The sequence below is a fragment of the Nuphar pumila genome, chromosome 3, assembly GCF_984573655.1.
Source record: "Nuphar pumila chromosome 3, dmNupPumi1.hap1.1, whole genome shotgun sequence".
NCBI lineage: Eukaryota > Viridiplantae > Streptophyta > Magnoliopsida > Nymphaeales > Nymphaeaceae > Nuphar > Nuphar pumila.
Genome location: NC_143251.1, coordinates 32,308,123 through 32,328,486, shown reverse-complemented (window position 1 = coordinate 32,328,486; position 20,364 = coordinate 32,308,123). Strand labels below are relative to the sequence as shown.

General features: G+C 38.0%; 1 protein-coding gene across 4 annotated transcripts in view; it reads right to left on the bottom strand.

Annotated features, from left to right (window-relative positions):
- The window catches only part of LOC149842505 (bifunctional nuclease 2-like), a 44,075-nt gene that overhangs the window by 10,462 nt on the left and 13,249 nt on the right, over nucleotides 1-20,364 (bottom strand). For all 4 annotated transcript variants that reach the window (XM_089999241.1, XM_089999239.1, XM_089999240.1 and 1 more), the window contains exons 8-9: nucleotides 18,011-18,102; nucleotides 17,803-17,874 (exon numbers count right to left, since the gene is read on the bottom strand). In XM_089999241.1, the coding sequence (XP_089855367.1) occupies nucleotides 17,822-17,874; nucleotides 18,011-18,102 (145 nt within the window). In that variant the 3' untranslated portion in view covers nucleotides 17,803-17,821. The remainder of the gene's footprint in view (nucleotides 1-17,802; nucleotides 17,875-18,010; nucleotides 18,103-20,364) is intronic.

Here is a 20,364-nt window from a genome sequence, read left to right as displayed (position 1 = left end):
TTCATTTTCCCAAGAATACAATCATTACAAACAAAATCTCCTTTACAAAGATGTTTAATAAAAGGCAAATAAGAGATTTTAACAATGTTGGGATGTCCCAGTCTTTTATGACATACATGAATATCTTTGTTTTGAACAAACATTACAAAATTGATTCTTGGGAACTTGAAGAAAGTCAATGTAGTAGAGTTCGCCTCTCCTAGAGCCTTCCCCAATCAATCTCCCGGACTGGCGATCCTGAATCCAACATTTATCAGAAGTGAATTTTGCATCACAACCATGATCCGAGAGTTGAGAGACCGAAAATAAATTTAAATTTAGTTTTGGTATAAGACGAATTTTAGGGATAAAAAAATCTTGTTTTTCAAAATTTCCTATTCCTTTAATTTCAAGAGGTGTTTCATCCGCCGTTGAGACAAAAGATGGAAGAGGATTTTTAGAAAATTCGGAAAGGGAGCAAACACTTGGAGTCATATGAAAAGATGCGCCGGAATCTAAAAGCCAAGATATCTTACCGGAAGGTGAAGAGGTAGACATAGCGGCTCCGGAAGCTCCTCCCTTGAGAAGAGGTTGCAAAGCTTCTACAATTTGATGAAGAGAAAGAGACTCATTTGACGATGATGATCGTTCCTCTTGTTGAGATGTCATGGTCATAGCAAGTATTTGCTTCCATTTTGGGCATATAGGTTTAATGTGCCTCGGTTCTTTATAAAAATAACATGTAAGCTTCCTATAGTCCTTCTTTACACCTTGACTAATTGAATTTTGATTCTTGAAGTGAGGAGGCTTACAAGTTTTCAAATTGCTCCCCGGTCTTGATACGACATTAGTGCCTTTATTTTCTTCATTACTTGAAGTAGCAAGAACACTTGAATTGTTTTTGCTAAAGTTCATACGAGTTTCCTCCCCACTTAGCTTTGTAATGACATCTTCAAGAGAGGGGGAAACGAAAGAGGAAAGGAGAGAGGACCGAATTTGCTCGAACTCGGGTCTAAGACCATTCAAAAAATTAAAAAAATGGTCCTCTTCCAATTGTTTGTATCTAAGCTCAATAGCTTCTCCACTCCACTTAGGCTCAAGTATTGCGAGTTCATCCCATATGGACGACAATTCCGCAAAGTATTCCCTTATGGACATCTCATTTTGTTGAAGGGTCAAAGCCCTTTTTTGGAAATAATACTTGTGTGACAAGTCTCTTGACGTGTACATTTTTTCCAGATAATGCCAAGCTTCCGATGCTTTCTTGAATTTGATAATGTTGGCATTTATCTTTGTTTCAACTGATGAAAACATCCAAGAAAGAATCTTGAAATTTTTCATTTCCCATTCTTCATGTTTCTTGGAGTATTCCTCAAGAGCTTTGTTCCTCTCTTCTCCTTCAAGAATTTTGATTTCGCCTTTCTCTACCAAAGTAATCCTTGGTTCGGATTCCGGTATAGAACCAAGAACGTATCCCCAAAGACCCTTACCTTTTATTTGAGCTTCCATGTTCCCGGCCCAAACATGATAGTTTGAGCCATTCAATTTGAAGCCAAGAGAGAAATGAGAGTCTTTTTCGCCCATTAGAGAGGATAGAAGTTGAAAAATAATAGGTACCTCAAGAAACTTTCACGCCTTCCTTAACAAAAGAGAGTCTCAAAATATTGCCTGAAGAAGGTTATCCACTTCAAATGCCAATAGCTTGAAAGCACGTTTTTCAAGGCACTTGAAAAATAAATAAAAGCACGAACCTCCTTCTTCAACCAAGCTCTGATACCATGTAAAAGTATCTTCAACAAGATACTAATAACAATATTACAATATTCTTGGAAACAAATGCGTACACATACGCAAAACAAGAACACTTGTGCACAAAAAGCACAACACAAACTCACAAATGCGCAAAAGCATACCCAAGAGTCATAAGATTGAAAAGGTGATTGGGCTATAATCCCAAAAGCATGAATAATACACAAGGGGAGAGCCCCTTTAAATAGAGGAGGTGGAGTCCTTGGAGAGGCTCCACCTCTAGCCGTTGGAGCCCCTTCCAACGGTCACAAATGTGACCGTTCGAAGGAGCCCAACGACTAGATGGTGGGCCCCTCCAAGGTGCTTTCCACCTTTTACAAAAAATAACAAAAAGAAAAAAGAATAAGAATAAGAGGAAATTACAAAAACATATTCTAAAAAGAATATGTTGTAAAAAGACTAAACTACCCCTACGGCTAAACAGTTAGAAATATATATTTTATACATATAATAAGTAGATACATATACATATATATTAATATATGTATATGTATTACCTTATATATATAATATATATTACATTGCATGATTATATTACATAATTTAACAAGTATAACATACATTAGTATGTTTTGCATTATAGCACTATTCTGACAGTATAAACCAGAGTTACCGGAAGCGCCTAGGTAAAAAGGGAAGCGCGCTTCGGAAGCGCAAAACGTCGCGCTTCGGAAGCGTAAGGGGAAGTGTCCCCCTTTTTGGGGAAGCGCGCTTCCCTTTTATGTGAAGCGCACTTCCCATTTATGGGAAGCGCATTTCCCATTTATGGGAAGCGCGCTTCCCCCACGCTTCCCCCTCGCTTCTCCATTTTTCATTTTTTTCGCTTTCCCCTCGCTTTCGGTTCGCTTCCTAGGTCGCTTCCGAGACGGTTCAGAATTTTCTTCTAAGTGGTCCCACGCTTCCTCGCTTCCTAAATTTTTGAAAGTGCCTCGCTTCCCGCTCCCGCTTCCTCGACTGGTAACTCTGGTATAAACTGAGTGGCTCTTATGCAACGAGTTGATAGAAAGAGTAAAGAAGTAAACTGTGCAAAAATTAGAAGAAAATCCTATTGACTTGTAAAGCTTATTTGCAGATTCTGCATTGTAAAGTAAATCCATTGAACCAGCCGATACGAGCAGTTGGTGCTTCCGAAAGCCCTTGGAGACAACCCGTTTTTCTTACCGAAAATCTGATGGATCTAAATCAGATTACATAAAAACCCCAAAAATCGATGTCGGGAACCACCAAACGAAGCAATGTAACCCGACCCCTTAACAGAGGAAATGAAACCCTCTTGAAAGGGAAGAAAGAAGGAGATTAGGGAGGAAGAGAGAGCGACAACCAGAGTCCGGTATGTCTGCGTAGAGGAACAGACGACAGTCAAGGTGTTAAAATATGTGTACTCGTACACATATATGTATGTTGAAATATAATCCTTAAATGTACGAGTATATATTTATATATAAAGATACGTATACATATATATATATACGTATCTCTATTTATATATATATATATATAAATATATATATTTTCTCTTCCTAAAATAACCTCAAGGATATTCTTGTAATTTGTCATTTTACGCATATTCCAATTGGAATATGCATGTAATTTTTCTTTTATTTTTTAGTTTCTTTTTATTTATTTTTTATGGTTTGCGCCACCTAGGGAGGCTCCCAAAAGAGTCGTTGGGGAGCCCCCAACGGTCACAACAACGACTCCTTTGGGAGCCCCCTATGTGGCTCCTCTCTTGTGTTATAAATAGGGGTCTCCCTCTTTGTATTCTTCACTCCTTGGAGGAGCTTATGCTCCATTGTATAGGGTTTTTACCCTCTTCTTCCTATTTCTTCAATAATATTCAACTTATGACTTTAAGTCATATTTATCCCTTTTATGGGTTTATGTATTAGCACTTGATGTGCTTGTGTTATTCCCTTAAGTGGGTATATTCGCACTTAATATGCATGTGTATGGGTTCATTATCTAACCTAAAATATTCAAAGTCACTTTCTAACATGGTATCAGAGCAAGGTTACGATGGGGTTGTCTCTTGGCGCAACGGAAAGCATGGTGCTCAAGAAATGGTGAAGTATTCATTGTTCCTTCTTTTTTTTTGAAGTTTTCGGTATGTATCTCTTTTCTTAACATATTATGCATTATGAAACTATTTTTCTTGCACATTTAGTGTTTTTTGATAGTTGAATCATTTCCTTTCACATTTCGTGTGTTCGTATATTTTAAAATATTTATTTTTAAATTTGGTGAACTTGTTTATTGTTCAAATATATAATTCTTGGCTATCGATTCCTCATCACATATAATAGTAATTTATGTTGTTAAAATTGTCTTCAATTATGTGGGATTTATGATGTTTACATAAGTATTTCATGATTGACCTATAAATTACCTTTTAAAAATTATATATGATGTCTTGATTAATGATCGTTGTTTAAAACTCTTTTCTCTCATATAAAGTCTAATTTGTTTTGAGTTCCTCTCTTGTTTATGGATTTTAGTCATGTTTTTTTTAAAAATCTTGATATAATTCTTATATAAGAATCTCTCACATCTTCATCTTTGTTATGAATCATAAGTAGTTCTTGTTAATGATAACTATTTATGAGAACTCCTAAAGATGTTTCAATGTTTTTGGTTTATTTAAAGGATTTTTGAAAAATTGTTTGTGATAAATAGGTTGTTCGAACCATTGTAAAAGATCTTTTAAAAGAATTTCCCACACTATATAGAATGCATAGTGTATCTATTGCATCCTTTGGTATAAAAGATTTCATTTATTTTTTGATTTTCTTCTAATGATGCAAACGTATTTGTTTGTATTTTTCACATAAGGTTTCAAAAACCTCTTGATTGTATCTCTAAGGATGCCTACATTGGCCATAATATGGTCTTCTTTGTCTTAAATTGCATATGATTGCATAATTAAAGCTTGAGAGTCTCAAGCATTTGTTTCTTTTTATGAAAAACATGCTTTATTGCATGTTTGCCTTTATTACGCTTTTTGCGTATTTTGTTCAAGTGATTGTGAAAGTGTCTTTGTACACTTCTTTTATAAAATATTTATGCTTGTATGTGTATTGTCTATCCATAGACATTTTCACATAGTACTCTCTTTTCAATAAAGAGATATTTTTATTGCCTTATTTAGGGCTTGTGTTTGTTTTTATCCCTTAATGGACTTGTAAGATTGTTTCTTTTATCATTATAAATGCTTCTGTAATATCTTAGTACATGTTGTCCTAAAGTTGCACATTTAAGATTATTGTCATTTTGCATCTTGGTATACATATAAATTGCTAATTATAAAGGCTTGATTTGTTTCTTGGATTATTCCAAATCCTTTTTCCCACATGACATAGCTTAAATATTTCATGTTGTGTTGATTAAGTCTTTTTATAATGATCATGATTAAACATAATTTCGTATATATACAACATTATTGTCATATGACATATTGTTGTGATTAATTATGTTGGACCCTTAAATCGGCCCTCTTTGTAAAATCATTTGGGAAATGTTTTCCCTAAAAAGTTCATTGCCTTTATACGGCATTTATCTTCTATCCATCACATGTTATATGATGCATCAATCTTTTTTTATGGCCTTATTGTTATATTAGAGATGGTTGTTGAGGTGAGTTATGGGCACCTTGTGTTATGTCATTCTAGATTGTCCACTTACCATATTATAGATGGTGGTTGAGGTGAGTTATGGGCACCTTGGGACTCTAGAATGATTTGGTATATGATCTCTAATTATGAGTGTGTCACTCGTTTGTTTTTTGCCATTAATTTTATGGATGCTCTTATTTATATATAAATATGATGGATATATGATGTTTGAAACCTTAAATGTTTTAAGGTATATTAAAATCAAGGTTTTTGGGATTATTACCCAACCTTTTATTGTTTATGAATCTTATGAGTGCATTTGCACATTTGTGTTTTGTGCTTTTGTGCACAAGTATTCTTGGTGTCTGTATATTCACACATTTATTCCAAAACATTATTGTTATGAGTATTCTTTTTATTGTTCTATTAATTCAAGGTTTTATTTATATGTTTGTCATTACAAGTTTTATTGCCTCAAAAGTCTTCTCCTTTTATAACCCTTATCTAAGTGTCATCATATGTAGAAAAGATTTTTATTACACCTTCGTGTGTTGGTAGCCCTTTGTTGGCTTTTGCTCTCTTGGTCTAGTAGCTGAACACACTTGTCTTGAGTGTTATTATATGTAGACAAGGCACGTTGATTCACACCATGGTGTGTGATTTTAGCCTATGTTGGCATTTGTGTCATTGTTCTAGTCGCTGAGATGTATGCCCATGGTTGGCTTATTTCACACATTTCAAGTGTCATCTTATGTAGACAAGAGATGTATTGTGTTTTAGCCCATGGTTGGCTTGTTACTCTTGTTCTAGTAGCTGAACATACTTGGTTTTGAGTGTATTTTTACGTAGACAAGAGATGCTTTTGGTCCATGTTGACGTGTATTCTCTTGTTCTTGTCGTAGATGCACTCATTTCAAGTATTATTATATGTAGGCAAGAGGTTCTTTGACACACCTTTGTGTGTGTCTTTGGCCTTTAATGACATTATATTTATTCTTGATCTAGTAGCTTATACACTTGATTTATGGGCTTTTGGAGGACTAATGAGGTAGTTGCTTGTAATGAATGAGCTATTGTTGAAATTTATGAAATTTCATTCATATGTCGCTTTCTTTTAGATACAAGTGAATCATATATTTGATATGCATATTTTAAAATCAAATTGATATTTTTGGCCACTTTTGTATTTGATATGAAAAATGAGTTTTTTGTCATTTGAGTGAGATTTTTCTAAATATATAAGGTTCTCTACTCAAATAACACTCATTATTTTGCCTCCTAAATGGATTTAAAACCTTTTGAACTCTTGTGTTCATTTTGTCTAAAGTATGCTTGGAGACTTCGTTTCTCTTGTTTGACACTTCATTACATGTTTGGAGCATGTTCATTAATGATTCCTTTAAGTATTAATTCATTTCATGATAGTATATGCATATGCTCTTTATGGCCTTTTAGGCTCTCATTCAATAAAGCATATGTAACTTATGCCTCTTCGTAGGCTTACTGTGGTGTCTCTTAGGGGACCATTGTGTTATTCCCCATTATGGGGTTATGTTTGTCCAATGGTGGACCTTATGAATGCATTATGCATTCTTGCAATTCATTTCCGCATAATTTGCTTCCGCTCACTCTTTAACATGATGTATGATTTTGAAACTTTGGTTTTCTAAATTTACTTTTCATACTAAAATAATTATCCTATCATGTGCTTCAAATTTCTATGCATAAGTTATATTTTTGCACCATTGTTTTGCGGATGTGTCATCCGATATGGTTTCAATTAATCTTGTTAGAAATGTTCCATTTGAGTAAAGTGCAAAGATATGTTTTACTTGTTTCTTTGTTGTTATTCTACAGGATCTTGGAGATAGGATAAAAGGAAGTACCCCGGATGGATCATGACATATGTTCACCATTAGAAGGCATTGGAAGAAGGCATTTACAAGTTTCAATAGCATCCTTACGGAAGCCTCTTGGAGTCTTGCGCCTTTTTTCAATCTTTTCGTTTCCCCGCAAAGATTGAGGAGGGGTGTTAAAATATGTGTATTCGTACACATATATGTATGTTGAAATATAATCCTTAAATGTACGAGTATATATTTATATATATATAAAGATACGTATACATATATATATATGTATACGTATCTCTATTTATATATATAAATATATATATATTTTCTTTTCCTAAAATACCCTCAAGGGTATTCTTGTAATTTGTCATTTTACGCATATTCCAATTGGAATATGCATGTAATTTTTCTTTTATTTTTTAGTTTCTTTTTTATTTATTTTTTGTGGTTTGCGCTACCTAGAGAGGCTCCCCAAAGAGTTGTTGGGGAGCCCCCAACGGTCACAACAACGACTCCTTTGGGAGCCCCCTATGTGGCTCCTCTCTTGTGTTATAAATAGGGGTCTTCCTCTTTGTATTCTTCACTCCTTGGAGGAGCTTATGCTCCATTGTATAGGGTTTTTACCCTCTTCTTCCTATTTCTTCAATAATATTCAACTTATGACTTTAAGTCATATTTATCCCTTTTATGGGTTTATGTATTAGCACTTGATGTGCTTGTGTTGTTCCCTTAAGTGGGTATATTCACACTTAATGTGCATGTGTATGGGTTCATTATCGAACCTAAAATATTCAAAGTCACTTTCTAACAGGTGAACTCCCTTGACGGAGCGTGAGTTGCCGGAAAACCTCTATTCTCCGGTTTCCCCCTCTTTCTCTTCTGAAAACTCGTGGAAGGCAGCAAAATCAGGAGCGTGAGTTGCGGTGAGGATGCAAGCTCCATTTTGGTGGCAACTCTATCGCCTACATTTCTTGTTTAGTCCTATGAAATTGCATGCTACTTTCGAGTTACGTGAGATGGAGAGAAGAGATGGACAAATGGGTACGTAGTACGTACCTGAATGGATTCATCGTCGATCGGTGGAGGTCGTCGGACGTCAGTACAGGTCGACGGATTTCGTCGATCGGTTGACAGAGAGAGGAGAGAAGGGAGAAGGAGACTCAGATTCAGCAGAGGCGTAAAAAAAAACCCTAAACCCTTTCGAGTTTTGTTTTCACGGGTTTTTCAAAATCACTTTTTTGCCCTTACTAAAAAAACTCGTTCTTTTAAATTTTTTTAAAAAAAAAACTTTTTAAAAAAGGATAAAACAGTAAATCTCACCTTGCAGTTGTAAAAACCAGTTTAAAAAAAAATTAAAAAGAGATCGGACAAGAGTCGGGTCCAGACCCGACCCGGATCCAACCCGTGCCCAGCCCCTCGAAAACTCCTTTTTCAGAGGGGCTGTCAGCCCACGGCAAGGGGCTTCTCCGGCGACACAGGGGGCGGGCCCTGTGTGCGCCCCCTCCCTATTAAAAGACGAGAGGGGAGAGAGGAGGGCTTACGAAGCTCCCCCGACCCCCCCCCCCCCCCCCGACTCTCTCTCTCATCTCTCGTCTCTCCCCTCACTCTCTGCTCTCTCCCCCGACCCCCCGACTCTATCCCTCACTCCCCTCCCGGCGAGCTCCTTTCCCGGCGACCTCATTCCCCTCGGCAGCCCAGGTAAACACCCCCCCCCCCCCTCTTTTCTTCCGTAGATTCGCCGGAAGGTGGCCGGCGGCCCCTGCCGAGCCTTCCTCCTTCTTTTCTCGACAGGCAAGGGGCTCCGCCCCCTTGCCTTCCTCTTTTCTCGACAGGCAAGGGGCTTCGTCCCCTTGCCTTCCTCTTTTTCGACAAGCAAGGGGGCTCCGCCCCCCTTGCTTTCCTCTTCTTAGCAGGCAGGGGGCGGAGCCCCCTGCCCTTTTTAACATTCTGGCAGGGGCCATGGCCCCTGCCCTTCCCTTTCCACGTAGGGGCCGATGGCCCCTACCCTTCTCCTTAAGAGAGGAGGTAGGAGCCAAAGGCTCCTACCTCACCCCTCGGAAACCAAGCAGGGGCCATTTGGCCCCTGCCCCTCTTTTAACCGACAGGGGCCAGAGGCCCCTGTCTCTTTTTCTGTCGAGCAAGGGCTCGGCAGGGGCCTTTGGCCCCTGCACTCCCCTGCCTCCTCTCCTATTAAGCCGCAGGGGGCCTTTGGCCCCTGCGCTCCCTCCTCCCTACTCGTTCCATTGGCAGGGGCCATCGGCCCCTGCCCCTTTCTCTTTTAAAAACCCGGCAGGAGCCGAAGGCTCCTGCCCCTCCATTTTCTTTTAAAAAAATTCCAGCAAGGGCCTCCTAAGGCCCTTGCCCTTTTCTTTTTTTTGAGACCCGACAGGGGCCTCTTGCCCCTGCCCCTTTTTCTGTCAAGCAAAGCTCGGCAGGGGCCATTTGGCCCCTGCCTCATCTTCCGAAGGCCGCAGGTGTGCATTTGGCCCCTGCGACCCCGTCTCTCTCTCTTTTTGCCTTCCGACAGGCCAACAGAAGGGGGTGGGAAGCCCCCCTTCCTTTCGAGGTTGGAGAAGCCGAGTCTCCTCTCTACCTTTGCTCGTTTATGCCTTCTAAAATCACATTTTTTGCAGTTTACGCAACGGAGCCCGTTCGCGCCCCGCGAACTAAACCGACGATCACCTACGTTCGTAGACGGCTTCATTCTCGCAATACCCCAAGGTAGGAGAAGTTGCACAAAGACTTAAATAATTAAATCAAGCTTAAATAATTAATGATCGAAAGGACTTAATGATATATTTATATACTTATACGTATATAAGTACACTTTTAAATCAAGGACGCGGTTTCGCGATCCTTGTCCTTTGCTTTCGCATTTCCTATTTCAGTTTGCCGTCGCGCTTTGCGCCCAAGCTTTTACTTTCGTATTTACTGCTTACTGTCTTTTAATTCAAGGACGCGGTTTCGCAGTCCTTGTCCTTTGCTTGCGCACTTCCTGTTTCTGTTGCCGTCGCGCTTTGCGCCCAGGCTTTTGTTTTCGTATTTACTACTTACTGTCTTTTAATTCAAGGACGCGGTTTCGCGATCCTTGTCCCTTGCTTTCGCAGTTCCTGTTTGCCGTCGCGCTTCGCGCCCAGGCACTTCCTTTTCGCATTATTGTCTTTCGTTTTTGCCTTGCCTTTGACTCAGCATATTCGGGAGGAATACCTATTCCTCTTTTTACCCGATATGTTTTGGGAAAACCCTTGATCTGGGGCAAGATCAAGTTGTTGGGTGATGAGTTCATTTGTGAAGCCCATTTACCAAAACCAGTGTCATGACTTACATAGCACCCAGACACTGCATCATCGGATGTCAGATTCGAGAAAATCACATGCCACATGTTGGCAAGTTGTGTGTCGTTTCGAAAGATTTGAAATGTTAAAATAGCTTTTTAAAAAACATTATATCTTTGCGAAACACACTCCCGAGGCTCCTATTAAGGACCTATATCCCTTTCCTCGTAAGTGTACTTCTTGAACATGCGAGACATGTTAGTACTACGACGATTGGATGAGAGAGTCTTATGACCTCGATTGATGCTTAGTGCACGTTGTTAAAAACACATAAAAAAATGGGATCGCCTTCATAGGCAAGATGCTCGTTTCGGTCTAATGGACCAGAGCATGAAAAATGAGGCAACGGCTAAGAAACCCCGTCGCGCTCAATTCAACTTGGCTTCGTCAAGAGAGAGGACGAAGGGTACCAACTCCGATGGACAGACTATTTATGGCTTTTTAAAAGGGCAAAAGACTCGTTTTTCCCCAGTCATCGGAGGTTAGGGGGAGGGATAGGGGCTACATAAGTTAGCCTAACACTTCTGCAGAAGTTGGATGCATCCCTATCAGGCTTTGGGGACTTACTCTCTCGACCATCGGTCGTCTCCATAGGAATATGATTCAGTCAGACAACCGAGGTATATTAAAATACTTAACATAATGAACACTCGGCTTGGACTCGACTGTTTCGACTCACGTGCCATGTATGTACCCGCATGGTCGATTATCAAGTAATAACTAAATTGAGCATGCACACCCTTTTCAGTTTGTTGTACTTAGCTTATTCCTCCAGTCTATCTGCTTAGTTTGCTTGTTAATACCTGCTGCATAAATTATCTATGCCTAATTTAGTTCTTTCTGTCTTTGTACTCTCCTGCTAGTTTTTCGCAAAACTAACTCATTTCATGGGTACAGGTGACGATTAGGTGCATCAGGCGATGGCGCGACTGCGAGATGATTTAAGGATCCACTGTTTCTGCTCGTAGTTCTTCTACTGGACATTTTGGTTTTTGATACGGTTTTCCCTTGAGGAAACCCAAATTTTGTACAAACTTGATACTCTCTTTAAATAGAAGAAATGTTTTCCTAAGTAATATTGCAGATCGTCCATGGTAAATCTTTGTTTTCTCGCTAACGTGCCCAAGGTTGTCAAACTTGTCCTTTTTCTTTTAAAGAAATCGTTTCCGCTGATTTTAGAAATAAACTCTGTAAAGAAAAGGAATTTTCCAACTATTTCAAGGAAATTATAAGTTTCGAAATTTTGGGGCGTTACAGCAGTACCCCTTTAATGGGGTGCGCGTACCACATTAAAGGGGTACACGTACCCCTTTGATGGGGTACGCGCTTCCCAAAATAAACGCATGCTTCCCTGTGCGTTTCGGAAGCGCCGCGTTTCGCGCTTCCGAAGCGCGTATCGGGGAAGCGCGCTTCCCCTAGTGGACATGTGCTTCCGATAACTCTGTTACAAACTAAAAATACAAAAATATAAGAACAAAAATCAATGATATAGCTAACTGACAATCACTAATCGATAAAGAGAGTAAATTGACCCTATAATACAATGACAAACACCTCATACTCAATTAAAAATAAAAAAAGGAATCACCTTTTTTTTATCAAAATGACTAAATAAGTTATTTCTCATACTTGGTTCCTGTGCCACAAAAGTGACCTATTAAAGTATTCCCACAAAAACACGAGATGTTGGTTGCACTGTAATGAAGTGCCAAACGAGATAGGCGAAATCTCTAAGAGAAAGCACGAAAGCACGCACATACACAAGAGGCCACTAATGGGCAAAATAAACCACAAAAGGTGGTCGAACACACAAAGAGGTAAAAATATATTTCACTCATAAAATGCTTCATAAGAAGCTCGAAGAATACATGGGGCCATGCCCCTTATTTATACACAGCAAGGGACCCAAGGAGGGGCTCCCATAGAGTCGTTGGAGCCCCTCCAACGGTCATATTTATGACCGTTGGAGGGGTCCAACGACTCTATGTGGACCCCTCTCAAAAAATAAGAAAAGAAAAACTAAAAAAGTAAAAAAGAAAAGGGAAAAAGAAAAAGAAAAAGAAAGCATATCTAAGATATGCGTGTACAAGTGAAATGATAGAATTACCCCTATTGGGTATTACAAAATAAATATATATATTTATATATGTAGATAGACACATAGACATATATATGATAATATATATGTGTATGTGTCATAATCTATATATATATATATATATATACATCATATTTTAACACCCCCCCTCAAACACACATTGAGATCACCGAGAGTTTGCTAAGGAGGAAGTAGAAGCGAGGCGATGGCAAAGCTTTGGTGAAGAAGTCCGCCAACTGATATTCGGTAGGAACATATGGGAGTTGAATGGTGCCCCTTAAGAACTCATCACGAACATAATGACAGTCCATCTCGATGTGCTTTGTTCGTTTATGAAAGGTGTGATTGCTAACAATATAGATATAGTTCTTGTTGTCGCAACACAACTTTGAAGGAGTTGAGAATGAGACACCCATATCTTTAAGCAAGCTTCTTAACCATACAATCTCAGTTGTGGTAGTGGCCATCGCACGATATTCTGCTTCGGTAGACGAGAGAGAGACTTTATGCTGCTTCTTACACCTCCATGAGATAAGTGACTCACCAAGAAACACACAATAACCTGTGGTAGAAATACGATCATCGGGGTTACCCCCCCAATCGGAGTCAGTATACGCAAGTAAAGTAAGAGGTGAAGAAGAGGATAAGAATACTCCCTTAGTTATGGAATTTTTTAAGTATCTGATAATCCTCATTATTGCTGCCATATGAATAGTAGGAGTAGTCTGAAATTGACTTGCACTATGAACTGCATGTGAAATGTCAGGCCTGGTGATGGATAAATATGTTAGAGATTCAATCAATTGACGGTAAGGCGTGGGGTCTGCTAAAGGAGTGCCATCACTGGCTCTCACCTTGGCATTGATCACTTCTGGAGTCTCCACTCTTTTGTCATCTATCAGCCCAGACCTAGCAATAATGTCAGAGGCAAGCTTCATCTGAGATAGAACATACCCCTTGAGGGAGTATGCAACTTCAATTCCTAAGAAATACCTTAGAAAACCCAAGTCAGACATATCAAAATTTTTCTTAAGAATATTTTTAATAAGGTCAATACCTTTCTTATCATTACCTGTGATAATCATGTCATCAACATATAGCAACAAAATTGTTATGTATTCATTAGAAGATTTAACAAACAAAGCAGTATCTGTCTAACATGAGGAAAAACCATTATCAAGAACTACTTTGCTAAAAAGATCATACCAAGCTTTTGGTGCTTGTTTAAGACCATAGAGAGCTTTGTTCAATTTTAGAATATTTTCTTTCCCAATTTCAAGACCCGACGGAGGGTCCATAAGAACTTCTTCACACAGAGTGTCATTTAGGAACGCATTTTTAACATCAAGTTGAAATATCGGCTATTGCTTGATGGAGGCTAAAGCAATTAAGGTCCGTACACTAGTCATTCTCGCTACAGGAGCAAAGGTTTCTTCATAATCAATCCCATATTCTTGGGCGTAGCCTTTTGCAACCAAGCGAGCTTTGTATCTTTCTAGAGACCCATCACATTTGGTTTTGAATTTATATACCCATCTACACCCAATTGAGGAATAATGCTCCAGGTTTGGGCTTTGTTAAGAGCCTCTAATTTGATTTTCATAGCTTCAATCCAGTGTGGATGATCTTTAGCTTCCTTGAATGAGGTAGGCTCATGATACAAATGTATTAACATGAGACAAGTCCTATAATTCGGAGAAAATGATTCATAAGACACAAATTTTTATGGTGCCCTACTAGTACGAGAAGATCTCCTAGATGGATTGTTGTCAATAGATTCTTCTAAAGAGAAGTCTTGAGAGTATCTGTCAATAGCAGGTTGATGTTCATTTCCTAACCGCCGGGTATATACATTTATATCATTAAGGTTTTCATTTTGGGAAACATTATCATGTTGTGGTATATTATTATAATGTAAGATGCCATCACAAGTAGTATCACAAATAATTGCCTCAGGGGACTCAATTCTAGGAGCTAAGTCAAATAGAAAAGAATAATCGATGTCTTCCCTAGATGTGTGGATATCGAAACCATTTTTTTCTTCAATAAAGTTTACATTTCTTGACACATACAGTTTATTGTTTCGAATATCATAGCATCTATAGCCTTTTTTATTTTCACCATAGCCAATGGACACACATTCAAGAGCTTTAGGTGACAATTTATCTTGTCCTTGACTAAGTACAAAACATTTGCATCCAAAGATTCTTAGTCTATTAAAATATGGAGTAATTTTAAATAACCTTTCAAAAGGTGAAACATTTTTTAAAGAAGAAGAGGGCATACGATTTATGAGATATGTTGCGGTAAGAAAAGCTTCGGCCCAGAAGTTTTTAGGAACATTTTTAGACACAAGAAGAGTTCTTGTGGTTTCGATTAAATGTCTATGTTTCCTTTCCGCAAGACCATTTTGTTGCGGAGTTTTAGGACAAGATCGTTGGTGCAAAATTTCATTTGTTTTAAAATAATTTTGAAAATCTTTAGACATGTACTCACCTCCCGAGTCAGATCTAAATATGGCTATATTGTGTTGAAATTGATTTTGAACAAGAACGTGAAATTCTTTAAAATTAGTGAAGACATCGGATTTATTCTTAATAATGTAAACCCATGTGTATCTAGTAAAGTCATCAATAAAAGAAACATAGTAAGAATAGCCCCCTTTGGACATAACGAGTGCCGGTCCTCATACATCGGAATGCACAAGTTCAAAAGGCCTTTTTGACACGAAATTACTATGTGAATATGGAAGAGAGTGAATTTTCCCAAGAATACAATCATTGCATGTAAATGTATTTGTATTACAAAATTTTTCCAAAAACGGAAAGAGATACAATTTGGAAATACTAGGGTGTCCAAGTCTCTTATGCCAAGTCTCAATATCTTTAAATTGAACATGATTACAAAATGATTTGGATGGCAAAGACAAAAAATCCATATAATAAAGGTCCCCTCTTCTATGGCCTTGCCCAATCCGCTTCCTGGACTGGAGATCCTGCACATAGCAATGGGTTGGTGAAAAAGAGACATTACACTCAAAATCGGTAATTTGAGAAACGAAAAAAAGATTTAGATTAAGTTTTGGAATAATTCGGATTTTGGGAACAAAAAATTCTTTGTTTTGGTCATAAGTTTTCTCAAGATTTCCAATGCCTTCAACATTCAAGGATGTTCCATCAGCGGTGGATACATATGATTTGAATTTATTGAGACTTGGTTTTGACAAAAGTGATGCATTTGGAGTCATATGGAAAGAGACACCCGAGTCAAGAATCCAAGAAGTCATACATGGGAATAAGGAGATGGCGGCACCGGAAGTGGAAGGTGAAGAGGATGATGTAGAGGAGTTCATCTTTATAAATTGTTGAAGAGTTTCGGTTAGATGACCGATGGACTCCTTTATGTCACCATCCTTCTTTGAATCTTCATTGATAATTGGAGGAGTTTCACCCACGGAAGCCACCTTCTTTTTTAATTTAGGGCAATCCGGACGAATATGGCCCGATTCATTACAATTATGACAAATGATTTTTCTTCCTCCACCGCCATTATTCTTCCAAAAATGTGGTGGTTTATATGATCTTACATTGTTACCGGGTCTAGACACGACATGTACTTCATCAACATCTCTTTCAAGGCCAAACGAGTTTCTTCTTGACATAAGTCGGCCAAAATGTCACTTAGAGGAGTAGAGGCCCTATGAAGAAGAGATCCTCTAAGTTGCTCAAATTCAGGACGAAGCCCATGAATAAATTGAAAGAACCTCTTTTTTTCCATTTGCTCTTGTCTCATGGCAATAGCATTTCCTTCCCATTGCGGTTCGAGAAGGACAAGCTCATCCCATAAAAAGGATAGAGCACTATAGTAGTCCCTAATACTCATATCACCTTGTTTGGTAGCTCTTACATTTTCTTGTAGAAAAAAGTGCCTAGCAAGGTCTCTTTGGATGTACATGCCTTTCATAAAAAACCAAGTTCATTAGCCTTCTTGAATTTTGCAAGATTTGCACAAATCTTCAATTCGACATTATTCATGAACCATGCTAAGATTTTAGCATGCTCACTTTCTCAATCTTCCATTTTAGAAGAGTAATCAATAATAGCTTTTTCTTTTTCTTCTTCGTTCAATGCTTTTTCCTTATCTCCTTCAAACTTAGTTAACTTCAATTGTGGTTTCGGAATGGTTCCACATACGTAACCCCAAAGTTTTTTACCTTTGAGATTATTTTCCATGGCGGCCGCCCACATGCGGTAATTGGTCCCATCCAATTTGAATGAGAGATCAATTTTTGCATCTTTGTTGGCCATTTATAAAAGAAGAATTTTGAAGACAAGAGAGAGGAGAGATATTACTTGTCAAGAGAGGAACCGATGAAGCCTTCTCAACCAAGGCTCTGATACCATGTAATGAAGTGTCAAACGAGATAGGCAAAATCTCCAAGAGAAAGCACGAAAGCAAGCACATACACAAGAGGCCACTAATGGGCAAAATAAACCACAAAAAGTGGTCGAACACACAAAGAGGTAAAAATATATTTCACTCATAAAATGCTTCATAAGAAGCTTGAAGAATACATGGGGCCATGCCCCTTATTTATACACAGCAAGGGACCCAAGGAGGGGCTCCCATAGAGTCATTGGAGCCCCTCCAACGGTCATATTTATGACCGTTGGAGGGGTCCAACGACTCTATGTGGACCCCTCTCAAACAATAAAAAAAGAAAAAGTAAAAAAGTAAAAAAGGAAAAAAAAATAAAAGGGAAAAAGAAAGCATATCTAGGATATGCGCGTACAAGTGAAATGACAGAATTACCCCTATTGGGTATTACAAAATAAATATATATATTTATATATGTAGATAGACACATAGACATATATATGATAATATATATGTGTATGTGTCATAATCTATATATATACATCATATTTTAACATGCACAACCCAGTCCTTGCAAGGCAACCTCTATATTTTTAAAACATCAAATTCAAAGGATGTGCACCGCATTTGGTGATCAAAATGTAAGTATTCTCTTTGTGATAACACTTATAAGACAAAAGATGACTCATCATCATGTATGTTCTTTTGGGATATAAAACCCAGAGCAACCAAAGGTAGTTTACCTTTTAAGTGAAAAACCAGCTACTGGTCATGACTGGACAGACGAAGTTTGTTGAGCTTATCTCTCCACAAAGCTGCAAAACAAGGGAAGGAAATTTAACGAGCACCTCACACACAAAGCTGGTTTTGAGAATAAAAACTCCGATCTAACTTAATTCCAAAAGATGTCCTCTTTGAAAAGAAAAGTACAGATCTGTCACTGTTTCAAACCTGCATCTTTGTAACTCTCCTCCATGATTGCCATATTCATTTTCCCCACTAAATCAAGCTCCTCTGAAACAGGATCAGGGCTTTCTGTTGCACTACATATAGGATGAAAAACTGTCTTAAAAACACAAATTCTGCAGAGCTTAAACTAACATTCAATAACACTTATTCCAACATGTGAAAGTCTAAAGAAGAGTGACAAATACTCATAAATTGATAGCCATGGCTCATCTGCTTCAACAGAAGCAGAATTTGAATATATTCAAAGTTTCAAACCTAGATTTTGTACTTGCTTAAACCGCCACATAAAGAAAGCTTTCATGCCTATTCCATGCTCAAAAAAGAAGGAAAATATCTAGATAAAATTAAGCCAAAATTTCATGGGATTCAGAAACTAATTTGGTGAACTTTGCCTTGACATGGGGATAAAGGGACCCCAGATGAGCAGAAGCGCGGTAGGGAAAACCTTGGCACCATTAAGTTGAGTATTATGATTTACGTGTGTGGGTGTTGAAATGTAGCTTATTATGCATGGCAGTGTTGTAATATTTGGTAATGTCAGGGGCATTTTCTGAACTTCTATTATTGGTGCATGATCATGGCGGTAATATTTTTTAGCTTTAATGTAGTTATCTCGAGCCACTTATGAGCGGTTCTGGTACACATTTGTGACTCACCTGTAATTGGTCCTTTTATGGGTTTTCATATAAATGAAGAATTCTAAGTGCTGCCAACTTTGGGTCTCCGGACAGTTGTAACCTCCATCAGAAAAGCCTACAATTGACCTTTATGGTATCAAAGCATGTTTGGGTCCATCTATCTCTCCCTCTTTTCTTCTTCTTCAAGCTATTTTACTGTATTTTCTTGCCTACAGCCCCTTCTTTACTCCACTTACCTTTCTTTCCTTCTTCCTTTATTTCTTTCTCCCCTTCTCTGTATCTTTTCTTCCTTTTCTTTTTTCTTTCTTCCTTCTTTTTCTTATTTTCTTTCTTTCTTTTCTCTATTCTTTTTCTTCTCTTCCTCTTTTCTCTTCTAAACACCACAGATTACTGATGTAATTGCAGATGTCAGCTAGCCAATTATCGACGTCAATCTGCCATTTCAATTTTCAGCAGCTGTGTTTTTTTTGCTTAGCCTTCTGATTTTGTTCAGCAGCCTTTCTCTTTATTCCTATTGATTTCATGTCTTTGATATCCTTTGGTTCTCCTTTCTGAGATGGACCCCTCGTCACCTAGTGCAGCCCTTAACATGCCTAATTTACCTTTTACTGAAGCAACTTGATATCCCCAATTTGTCTAGAAGGAATAATTACCCCTTACATAAGGTATCTCAAGCTAGGCAATCACATTGATGGGACCCCATCTCTATAACAGCATTGCTTTGTTGCATCTCTATGTGATTGATGTTCTACCTCAAAAGAAGCATGATTTGTTGTTAGTCAGTCAAGGTATCAACAAAGATGCTTGGCATCACAGATTATCCCATTGATCCTTTGAGTTGGTCAATAAGTTGAGTAAGATGGGTTATGTATCCTTTCATTGCATGGTCATACCAGTGGTTTTATTGGTGAAGGGTGTTGGGTCAACATATTAGACTTCCTTTTCAATTAAATAATAAAAGATATTCTTTGTTATCTTATTGATTCATTATAATGTATGGGGGCTTCACCTATTAATTCTTTGCCTGACACATCTTTTCATATGAATTCTGTTGAAGATACTGCTGGTTTACTTGAATTTATTTTTTCTAAACAGAATCTGAAATGCTTGAAAAATTCAAAAAGTTCAAAACCTCCGTAGAAAATTGATTCAAGAAAATATTGGTATTCTCTAATGTGATGGAGTGGGAGAATACACATCGAATGAATTTAAAACTTAAATAACAATGAGATAAAGAAACAGTGTTCTTATCCGAATACCCTGCAACCAAATGGGTAGTTGAGAAGAAGTATAGATATATCACTGAAATTGGCCCATCTCTCATGTTCAATAATGGCATACTAAGTTTTTAAGAGCTGAATCATTATATATTGCCACATACTTGATTAATAGGCAGCCTTTGGAGATATGGAATGATATCCCCTTGAATTTTTGTCCAAAACAGCCCTACGTTATTCTTTAATATGCAGTTGTGGCTGCACATGCTATGTTCATATTGATAAATCCCCAAAGAGAAAATTATGTTTCCATATCAGAGATTTGTGCATTTGTTGGTTACTATGACTTTCAAGAAGGTTTCAAGTGCTATTCTCTGAAAAGATGCAGGTTCTCTTAAACACATTATATTTGATGAATCAAAGTCCAATTCTTCTTTGAGATTAACAAGTGAAGCACCCTTATTATTAGAGGAAAGAGGAG